The sequence below is a fragment of the Drosophila willistoni genome (assembly GCF_018902025.1).
Source record: "Drosophila willistoni isolate 14030-0811.24 chromosome 2R unlocalized genomic scaffold, UCI_dwil_1.1 Seg200, whole genome shotgun sequence".
In the NCBI taxonomy this organism is placed as follows: domain Eukaryota; kingdom Metazoa; phylum Arthropoda; class Insecta; order Diptera; family Drosophilidae; genus Drosophila; species Drosophila willistoni.
Window position 1 is genome coordinate 4,072,250 of NW_025814051.1, and position 10,966 is coordinate 4,083,215.

The window sequence follows — 10,966 nt, forward strand, 5'->3', positions numbered from 1 at the left end:
CAAGTGTGATTAATGCACAATTGCTCGACAATTCCACTTGTAATTGGAAGCAACTTTATTATATGTATATGAATCATAGATAAATAACTATATTTAGAGCATATTAGTGCAGAATCCTTTTTACTTTCAAAATACGTTCGATAAAATTGTGGCATTACGAGGAGATACACTGTTATCGATAAATAATCGATAGATATCTTAAGCTGCATTTGTTTACAATTTATTTAACAAGATGACGACAGGCGACGATGCTGAGGCTTTAAGTCCACAACCAGCGGAGTCAACTGGCTTACCAACACAACTGCTAGACATATTTAAATCTTTAGCTGCCAATGGTCAGATTACATTCAAGTCTCAACAAATCGATGATCCTGAAATTCAGTCGGAGGAAAAACAGGAAATTGCCCAGGAAGTTTTCTGTAAAAACCGTGAGAACTTCCTAATACGTTTTGGCCGATACATGACTGCACCACAACTGAATGACTTTCAATCTCTGGGCATTGGGGAACCATTTAAACCCGACGAAAGCCTGGACGAGATGTGTCTACTCTTGGATGACTTTCAGCGAAAGCTTACCACACGTTCCGTTTGCGTAAAGAATCGTCGCTATCATGCAATGCAGGATTTGATCCAGAAAGGGGAATACTTTAGTGAGCACGAAATGATGCAACGCGCTCCAGATCTCTACCAAGAGCTAGTGGGCCAATATATGACAGAAGAAGAAAAAAAGCAAGGGATACCTATGATGTCAAAAATACAACATTTTCGGGTATTTTAATGCATACCTTGGAACAGAAACAGCGGGAAGAATTGCTAGAAGGCAAAGATAGCCAATCATTGCAAATAAAGGAGAAAGTGGAGGAGGTAGAGGATGAAGTACCAGTGAATTGTCGAAGTCAATGGGGTGGCTTCGATGACGACGAACCTGTAGCCTGCTCCACGTCCACGGTAAAACATTTGCCGAAAATCTCTACACCCGAGTACTATAATCCAGCCGAGCGAGAACTGCTGCGCAATGAATTTATGAGTCTAATGCAGGAACGTTTTTTAAGTGGAGAGGATTCGGATTTTGATTATACATCTGTCGACGATAATGCGATGTTTGACGATCTCAAGCAAATCGAACAAGACGAGGAAGATGCCTATTTTGATGATGACGAGGATCTAGATGACCATGTAGAAATGGACGATCTCAAGCAAATCGAACAAGACGAGGAAGATGCCTATTTTGATGATGACGAGGATCTAGATGACCATGTAGAAATGGATAGTAAACAAAATGCAGCTGACACTTCCTCCAGCGAGGATGAACTTGATGTTTACATGCGACATCTGCAACAGCATCCAAGTCTACAGCCTACTTAGGACAAGAGACCTGGTCCCACCTTCATAACTTAATCCACATGGGTCTTATTCGTTAGCTTTTAATCAATCTGTTAGCTTAAATCCTAGGAATACATGCAATTTGAGAAAGTATTTATCCCACTTGTTGTCCATTTATCTTGGTCGACCACGTCCACTACCACCGCCACGTGGAAAACCGCGTCCACGTCCGCGCAACACCTTACTATTAGGCGGCGGACTCTTGGGCCTCAACATTTCAATGCGACTTGTGCACCCCGTGGCCGGAGCTTCGGCGAAATATGTCTGATATAGTTCGGCATTGAAATTCGAATTGGTTAGTTCGGGACCCAATGTAAGCCAACCGGGCCTGATACTTGAGTCCCGACCAAATAAATGCAAACGACGACGCCCCAAACAGAAATGCTCAATGATGTGAAAGATCTCGATGGGTTTCTCAAAGCTGCCGAATTCCTCCTCCTCAGAGATGATTAAATCAATGTCAACATTAGCGTGAATAAAGTCACCATCGGTGGATCTTCGAACGGTGCCTTTGATCCCCATTAGGCAGTGCTCTTTAGTGCGTTGAAAGACAGCCTTGGGCTCCAGTTGCTTAGAATGCCCTGGCTTATTGATATTGGTGCGAATCCAGCAAATATCCTCACAGCGTCGGAAACCCCATTTTTTAAGGCAATTTCTGCCCATGTCAAGTCCCTCGCTGGAACCGCACCATAGGAAGACAAATGATCGATGGGCAGCGATTTCACCCACATCCAAATCTAAATAAAAGAAATCATTATTACATACACAATACCGCGTTGTCTATAACGAAATATGTACTTAGTATATCATCCCAGTTCCAAAACACACGCGGGGCCCCACCCACTGTTGCCACAGATGGTGCTGCCCTGGCATATTCCTCCAATGGCGGTTCTATAAGAATTACATCAAATTTTGTACCCAAAGTTTTCACATCCAACGTTTTCAAATCTGCCTTCAGATACATGGGAGCCGATGCAGTGTCCTGTATCAGTTTATCTTTCAATTTAATCAGTTCCCTTAGCTTGGGATATTCCTCGAAACGATCGGCCAATCCCACATCACGTATGAAATTCTGTGGTCTCTGACCAGTATCTACAAAATGTTGGCAGTAATCATTGTGAGGATTCGATGACTGTGTGCCCTTCAAGAAAGTTGAAGAGTCCCGGTATATTATTTCATTGGGAGTCTTTTTTGAGGACGACGATCCGGCATCATCCTCATCCCGCTGACCGCTGGCATTTAGAAGCTGACGACTGTTGTTTGTATCTTCAACATTTCCCAGCACCTTTGGCAAGTCATTCACATCTCGTAGACCAAACTAAATAAAGAGATGGAGGAAAAAAATGTTTTACAAATTTTTTCTTTGTTTTTCAAAGGGGTCCTATCCAGACGGAGGAGGGGGATACTTACAGTTTGGGCCAAAAGCACACGACGTTTGCGGGAACGCTCTTTCGAGTACTTAAGAACATCGCTCATAGCATTAATTATGTCCTATATAGGAACAGAAGACAGAAACCGGATATTTTTAAACAAATAAAACAAATAAAAAAATCTGCACCGCGTCACTTTCATTGGCGATGACACATAACGGTCACAGTGAATTTTCACCTGCAATTGCCAATAGAGATGACACTCGATGACAAGACGATCATTACCGACTTAATACTTTTATTAATTAAATGGTTAGGGGTGCCAATTTATTACAATTAACAATTGTTAGAGGTCATAATATAGACGCTATATACATTTCTTTAGTTGAGATACATAATAAAAACCAAATTTTGTTGTAAAAATTATCGAAACGTTTTGCCATTCACAGTGAATGAAAAAATCGCCATTCACACAAATCAGCTGCATGTGCCGCTGCCGGAAAATTTGTCATATTTTTATTATAAACGTTAAATCTTTATAGTAATTAGTGAATTTAGTTAACTAAGTCAGGCATTCCCGAAATGAAACTGCTGCGCCACACGCTATGTGGAGCATTGGTTCTGCTGGCGGCTTGTGTTTTCTATACAGCCGCGCAGGCTAAGCCGAAGGTTTGTGTTTGTTTTATCTTGGCCACGTCACTGGCAAACTCATCCGGAGAGGATTAGAATTAAAATTACCGGCTAAATGGCTAACATGATGTTTTTGATTTTAATTCTTACAGACGCTTTCCCTGTCGGAGAGAGTACAAAATCTGGTGGAGATGAATCAGAAGAAACCCCTGCTACGTTTCAATGGACCCAAATTTCGGGAATATGTAAAGAACACGCCGCGTAATTACTCCATGATTGTAATGCTGACGGCGCTGGCGCCGTCACGTCAATGCCAGATCTGTCGTCATGCCCACGATGAGTTCACAATAGTGGCCAATTCGTATCGCTTCTCGCCGGTGTATTCCAACAAGATGTTCTTTGCCATGGTTGACTTCGATGAGGGTTCTGAGGTGTTCCAGCTGCTTCGCCTGAATACAGCTCCAGTGTTTATGCATTTCCCAGCCAAGGGTAAACCAAAAGCAGCCGATACCATGGATATACATCGTGTGGGATTTGCCGCCGATTCTATTGCAAAATTTGTTGCCGAACGTACGGATATAACGATTCGTATATTCCGGCCGCCAAATTATTCAGGCACAGTGGCTATGATTACACTGGTGGCTTTAGCGGGCAGTTTTCTTTATATACGCCGCAATAATTTGGAATTCCTGTACAACAAAAATCTGTGGGGAGCTATAGCCGTATTCTTTTGCTTTGCCATGATCTCGGGCCAAATGTGGAATCATATACGTGGCCCGCCATTGGTGCATAAAACCCAGAACGGAGGCGTTGCCTATATCCATGGCTCATCGCAGGGCCAACTGGTGGTGGAGACCTATATTGTCATGTTCTTGAGTAAGATATCGGCCAAACTATATGTGCATATGTTTTTCTATTGTTATAAATATTGTTCTTCTATTTTTGTTATATAGATGCTATGATTGTTCTGGGCATGATTCTGCTTATCGAATCGGGCACCTCGAAGGGTCATAACAAAAATCGTATTATGGCTATGGTTGGCCTGGTACTTTTAACGGTATTCTTTTCCTTTTTGCTCTCTGTATTCCGTTCCAAGGCACAGGGTTATCCTTATAGGTAAGCAAAGTTTTTTAAATTTCGCATTGCCACACAATTTAATATATATATTTTTAACTTAACTTTAACTTAACTTTTTTCCCATTCCAGTTTCTTGTTCAAATAGAATTGACTGCAGCCATGGACTTTTCCCACTAATTTTACACGTTTCCCTCCCCCTCAATCGTTTTGTAGTTAAAAATTCAAACCCAACGCGAATGTGTGTGTGTAAAAAACGAACTTTAATAAACAAAAATAAAAACAAATACATTTAAACGTTTTATATAGCATTTAGTTTTTCAGATGAAATAGCTGAAGAAGCTATAAAGGCAGCTCGGAAAGAATTTAATTTAATAATTATAGTTAATTGATTAAGTCTTCATTACACTATTCACTAACAAGAGTAGATGGAAATGATTTAGTTTACAGTAGAAAAGGAACAATTGCATGCCTCCTTTTCGGGTAATCCTTGAAATTCTCTTTGTACCATTGATGGGTGAGCAGGGCATTTACAGTTTGATTGCTGGCCACCCACAAGAATATCAGTTTCCATGTGCGGATCGGTGCATATATATCGCTCAGACAATAGTACATTACAATCTCGAAGAACATATGTGGTGAGGAGATTAAATTAAACCAACCACCCTTGGGTAATAGATGCCTCTCTGTCTTCACTGAACCCGTCTTTTGATCCTTACGCAGATTGACCAAGATTATATTACTAGCGTATTGTTGATGCCAGGAAAAGAGGAAAATTAGAATGTAAAGTCCTTGGAGGAGTGAAATATTCTTTAAAGTGAATTCATTTGGTGCTGTTCCTCGTACAAAGCCCGTTGTGTGGGACAGCAGGGATACAATGGCTCCAAAATAATGAATATAGCCCACTGTATAGTGCGAAAGATTCATTTTACTGTGCTTGGAGAAAATTTGCACAAAATTCGTTTCATAAAATCGACGAAAACATTGCAGTGTTAGCAATACGGTGCCAACCAGAGCCGTATTCGAGTCCACTTGGGCTACACGATTGCTAGAGCCGCCACACATAAAGTCCAGGAAACGTAGGGCATACTCGGGGGCTGCCTGCTGACGAGTGATGCAGTTAACAATCAAATACAATGCCCACAACGACCAGACCAAGGCAAATATATAGAAATGTTTGAACCATCCTTTGGGTACCTCCAAACGACTGACCAGTGCATCGGTTTCTCCCTTATGGCTGTGCTTGCCGTAACGAAACCATTGCCGAAAACTGTTAGGCAAATGTGACTCTATTAGGGTCATAAGACCGCCAAAGATCACCATAGTTATGATGAATCCAAAGAAATTCACTTGAATTAAATTAATGTTGTACCTATCGATGAACTCCTCCAGGGAGCTGATAAGAGAGAGCCACCACATTGTACAAGTCTAATGTTACGTTTAATCTAAAATACGTTTTTGATTAGCGGAGTGGAGCAGAGCCCCGTATTCGACAACTTTCTTTTTTTGATTTTTGATTAGTGTTGCCGAAGACACACTGAAAAAAACGAGGGCACATATTAAACAGCTGTTGTTTATAGTCTTCAATATACTGTTTGCCAACACTGTTCAAATGAAGAAAACATTCGATAAAATTTGAATCTGTTTGTTAATCGTGGACCTCTGTTAACTTACTGTTAACATGACAACATGAGTTCACAAAGTTAGGGTAATGTGAGAATTTTTGAGATTTTTATGATTTTCCTTGTAAAAAAACATAAATTTTACTAAATCGTGATTTTTGAAAGATGAAAATTTTACTTTTTGACGTTTTAATGCCAACCGAAAGTTTATTTTCTGATGCATAAACTGAAATATGAATTTCAAAAATCGGTAAAAAATTGGCACTGTTACAAAGTTAGGGTTATGTGACAATATTTAAGGTTTTCCTTGTATGAATTTTAAACTTATGGTTGCATTTCAAATTGAAAAAAATTTCAACCCGATTAAATCGTTTAATAATTTTTTTAGATGGGTTAGCAATTGCCCAAATTACAGTTTGAAAATATAATTTGATAAAAAAAAAAGTTAGTTTTGGAAAAATGTTCTTTTTGTCCCAATATTAAATATTCATTTCCTTTGAAACACCGAAAACATATAGTTTAATTTCTAGATTGCTGGCTCTGGCATTTTGAAATCTAAAATTGTGATCCAATAATAAAAGTTCTAGCAAAAAAAAAGTTTCTAAATATTCAATATTTATGGTTAATTGATGTTCTGATTACTGTATGTATTTTCTTTTGAGAATAATTGAAAATAAAAGTTAATAAATTTTCGTAAATTACGAATGAAAAGATCTCTTGAGTCTAAAAATCTTCAATAATCTCAATAAATAGAGTATTATCTGAGGAAAAATAAGGGCAAAAATTATGTACATACCTTTTCCGTCAAATTTTCAATGAAGAAGTTCTATTTATACCCAATCAAAGGTGAATCTAGGGACGAAAGCGGTGGGAACTGTACCCCTTAAAGTATGCAGTACTGATAAAGACTTCATTATTTGGAACAAATATTTTCTTTTAACTAAAAAATATGTCTTTATTAATATTATTATTATTTCTGTTCCAAATAGATCCACCCAATAATGTTATTCGAAAAAATGTTGATTTTTTTATTAAAAACAAAATAATTTTATTGTGTTTGATGGAAATAGAAATTCTTACAATACAATTGGTTGTTTGCTGGTTGTTGGTTTAATTTGTTTGTTTCTGTCGTTTTGTTGTTTCATTATTACTGTTACACAACATTTTTTAAATGTTAATTAATACAATATTTAATATAATAATAATAATAATATTTCTTGTTTGTTTTTTTATTTTAGTTTTCTTTTTTTTTAATTACTTCGAAAATTGTGGCCCCTAAGCATTAAAAAGACTTCATTTTTGTTGTTTAAATTTATTTTTTGCTTCAAGTTGTTGTTGGTTTTCCCCTTCTTTTTTTTTTTTGTTGTTGTATTTGAGTATAATTTATAATCAATATACATATATCAAATTTATATAGATGTATGCCAATTTCAGAATTCATTATCTGTTAATTGGTTGTTTGTTTGTTTTTTTTCATCTTCAACTTGCATTCTCTTCTTCTACTTGTTTTTTTTTCCACATGTATAAAAATATTTGTGTATATATTTTTTAAATGGTAAGTATTTGTTTTTTTCTTGTCTATTTTTTTTTCACTTACACATTACATTAATGAGAGTTATTACTTTTTTTTTCTTTTGTTATCAAATAAAAAAGCATAGTTGTTAATAATAGTTTCAATGAGTTTTTTTTTTTTTTTTTTAATAACATTCACATTTAATACACGATTATTTGTTATTATCGTTTTTTTTGGTTTTTGTTGTTGCTTTAAAACTTTGTAATAAAAAAATACAATATTCAAGTTAAATGCGTATAGTTTCTGAGAAAATTTGCCATGTTTTTGTTGTTGTTTTTATGTTTTTTTTTGTTTGACTATGGTGCTTTAAAAAAAAATAAAAATATCAGAATGATATCAGAAAATTTTTCTTTATATGCAGGGTGTTCTACAATGTGTATGTGTCTGTGGGGGGTGGGGGTGGTTTGTGTGTGTGTGGGTGTGTGTGTGTGGGTGGGTGTGTGTGGGTGTGTGTGTGTGTATGCTACAAATAGTTGGCAGTAAGTTGAGGTTCAGTTTTACATACAGAAAAAAATCATTTTATTTGAGAAAGTTGCATTTGAAAAAACAGTAAATTCTATATGCGATTTGATTTTTTTTTTGGTTTTTAGTATTTTTTATTTGTTTTTGGTTTTTGTTTTTGGTTTTTATGTAGAAACAGTTAGCATATAGTATGCATTGGTGGGCGTGTGTATGTATGTATTTTATGTATATTCTCTTTTGTTGTTATATCTTTGAAAAACATAAATTTAACAATTTTTTTTTTGCTTTGGCATTCAAAAAATAAAACAAAAAACAAACTGCTGAGATTTGAGATTAGGGTAAAGAAAAAGAGAAAGAGAGAGTGAAAAGAGAGCATACAACTCGAACAGCTGTTGCACTTTTTTTGTAACTTTCTTCTTTTTTTTACCCTTTTGATATACATATTTTCATTTTCAGTCCATTTTTGTTTTTTTTTTTTGTAACATTTTTTTTTTAATATTTCTTTGTATGACATTTTTTGTTTTTAGCATTTGTTTTTTTTTTTCTTTTTATTAATAAACAAAACTTTGAGCGAAATACAATTTAAACAATAACTTGTGTGTGTGATATTTATTGATTTTTTAATGTTTTTTTTTTCTTTTAGCAACACCCTGTATACACTTGAAGAACAAAATAATATTAATAATACATTCAACTTGGCGTTTACTGAAGCAGACTGAGAGAGAGAGTGAGTGAGTGAGACACAAAAACGAAAACCAATGAATTCGTTACATAAAATTCTTAGCTAAAACATATTTTATGATTTTAAACTTAATTGTTAACGACCATTTTAACATTAGCTTGGTGTTTTGGGTTTTTTTCTTTAAACATAATAATAATAATAATAATATAATAATAGTAATGATATATAATATTATAAAAATACATATATGCATATGTATAAGTGTGTATGTATGTTATGTAATGTTTATGTACGTATGTTTAATATGATGACTAGATTTGATGATTTCCAATGATATAGCCTATATATCCTACATATGTATATATATGTATGATTATAATTAAATGCTTGATTATGGGGGAATATTTAGATGATGAGCTAAACATTTAGGTAAATGTTTTTCTTTTTTCTTTTGTTTTATGTGAAATAATTATTTCAATATTTTTAGCTGTGTGTGTAAATGTGTGTGTTTGTGTGCGGTTCGACCGTAGAGACTCATTTTACACTAAATTGATAATACATAATAGGGTATATAATATAAATATTTTTTTTTTTTTGAGTCCCAAAATTGATTTAAATTAATTGCATAACGTATTTTGTTATTACTTTATATGTATATAAAACTTTTCATTTCTTTTGTTCATAAGCCATAACAAAATAAATTGTTTAACATAATTTACAAAAAAAATAATCATAAAATGAAAATTGAAATAATGGAATGTATGGGAAGTATGTATTTAAATTGGTTACCGTTATATTCTTGCAAAGATCCATTCAAAAGCGTTGCCGGATCGCAACTTTTGCCCACGTCCTAAGTACATCTGGCAATATCATACATCTGGCAATATCATGTTAATTAATACTCAAATTGATCCGTTATTTTCAAATTCAGTTTCTTTCTTCAATTTCGAGTTTCAATTTTGAAAGATCCTTTGCAAGGATATATAAATTGTGATTTGCTTTCAAGTTAAGTGAATGATTCAATGATTTTGTGTAGATTGTGTTGCTGTTGGTCTTGTTGTTGTTGTTGTTGATGAATGTGATCTGTCAAGTGATGGTTAAATTTACGCAACACTGTGAAATAAACATGAATGAAAATAATAAAAAATATATTAATTAAAACATAAAATTTAACAAAAATATAAAAAAATACATAAAGAACTTTTGTTATTATTTAATAATTATTGCATTTTCATTGCCTTTTTGGTTTGCTTTTTCTTTCTTTCTTTTCTCTTTCGTCTTTGTTTCGATTTGTTTAATTAATTTAAAAATACAAATGCATGGATATGAATGTGTTTTTTTTTTTGTTTCAAAGTTAATTTTTTTTTGGTATTTTTTTTTTATATTTTAGTTTCTTCAATAGGAAGATTTTAAGCAGCTAACAACAATGTTTAAGTATTTCATATGTCTTATATGTGTATGTAAATGTATATAAATATGATCTTTATTTTTTTTTTTTTTTTTTTGTGTCTTGCGCGTTACAATAAAATAAAAGTGGAAAAACAATTGAAAAGTTTTGAGAAATAGATTATGAAAAAGTGAAATTTTCAGCATATTAGTTTAGTTAAAGAAAATAAAAAACAAATTATACAGAAGAAGAGAGCAACCCAAGCATATTTATAAATTTTAGAAAATTCCCTAAACGAGTCTTCTTCTTCTTCTTCTATGTCACAAAAAGAGTTCAAATTATTTAGTTTTTTTTTCACGTTTACGTTTTCGAAGCAGTCTAAGATTTTGTTGTTGTTTCTTTAGTTTTGTGTTGTTAAAAAAGTGTATTAAATTTTTTGTTGTTTTGTTCACTACTAATTTTCATTAAAGTACACACACATAAATATATATATTTACATATGTATAAATTTTTCAGAGAGATAAGCCTAAGTTAATATTTAAATGTGTGTAAAATGTTAGAGATATTTATTTTTTGGTTTTTTATCATTTTACATATTATATAGTAGCAACATTATAAATATATATATATATATATATATGTATAAATGTAGTGTGTATATATATATATATATATGCAAATACATATGTATGTATTTTTGAGTGTATGTATATTTTTTTGTGTAAAAAATCAGTCAGAGTTATCAATTTTTGTTTTTGTTGTCGTTCTTGTTGTTTTGTTTGT

At 33.7% G+C, this 10,966-nt stretch overlaps 4 protein-coding genes across 4 annotated transcripts; 2 read left to right on the forward strand and 2 right to left on the reverse strand.

Annotated features, from left to right (window-relative positions):
* The first annotated feature begins 203 nt into the window (after positions 1–203).
* On the forward strand, positions 204–1,476 carry LOC6641647 (coiled-coil domain-containing protein 97). The gene is given in 2 exon segments (XM_002064411.4): positions 204–716; positions 719–1,476. Coding segments are annotated over 2 exon segments (1,131 nt in total). The 5' UTR covers positions 204–232; the 3' UTR covers positions 1,366–1,476.
* On the reverse strand, positions 1,409–2,988 carry LOC6641646 (N6-adenosine-methyltransferase non-catalytic subunit). Its single transcript, XM_002064410.4, has 3 exons — positions 2,794–2,988; positions 2,182–2,701; positions 1,409–2,120 (listed from the first exon to the last, which is right to left on the reverse strand). The coding sequence occupies exons 1-3, from the start codon at positions 2,857–2,859 to the stop codon at positions 1,498–1,500; spliced, it is 1,209 nt and encodes a 402-aa protein (XP_002064446.1). The 5' UTR covers positions 2,860–2,988; the 3' UTR covers positions 1,409–1,497.
* Positions 2,989–3,081: 93 nt separating this feature from the next.
* LOC6641645 (tumor suppressor candidate 3) lies at positions 3,082–4,744 on the forward strand. The gene is made up of 4 exons (XM_002064409.4): positions 3,082–3,422; positions 3,536–4,259; positions 4,337–4,499; positions 4,590–4,744. Exons 1-4 carry the CDS (start codon positions 3,336–3,338, stop codon positions 4,603–4,605), a joined length of 990 nt encoding a protein of 329 aa, XP_002064445.1. The 5' UTR covers positions 3,082–3,335; the 3' UTR covers positions 4,606–4,744.
* Positions 4,731–5,994, reverse strand: LOC6641644 (polyprenol reductase). Its single transcript, XM_002064408.3, has one exon. The coding sequence runs from the start codon at positions 5,874–5,876 to the stop codon at positions 4,902–4,904; it is 975 nt and encodes a 324-aa protein (XP_002064444.1). The 5' UTR covers positions 5,877–5,994; the 3' UTR covers positions 4,731–4,901.
* Between the last annotated feature and the right edge of the window lie 4,972 nt (positions 5,995–10,966).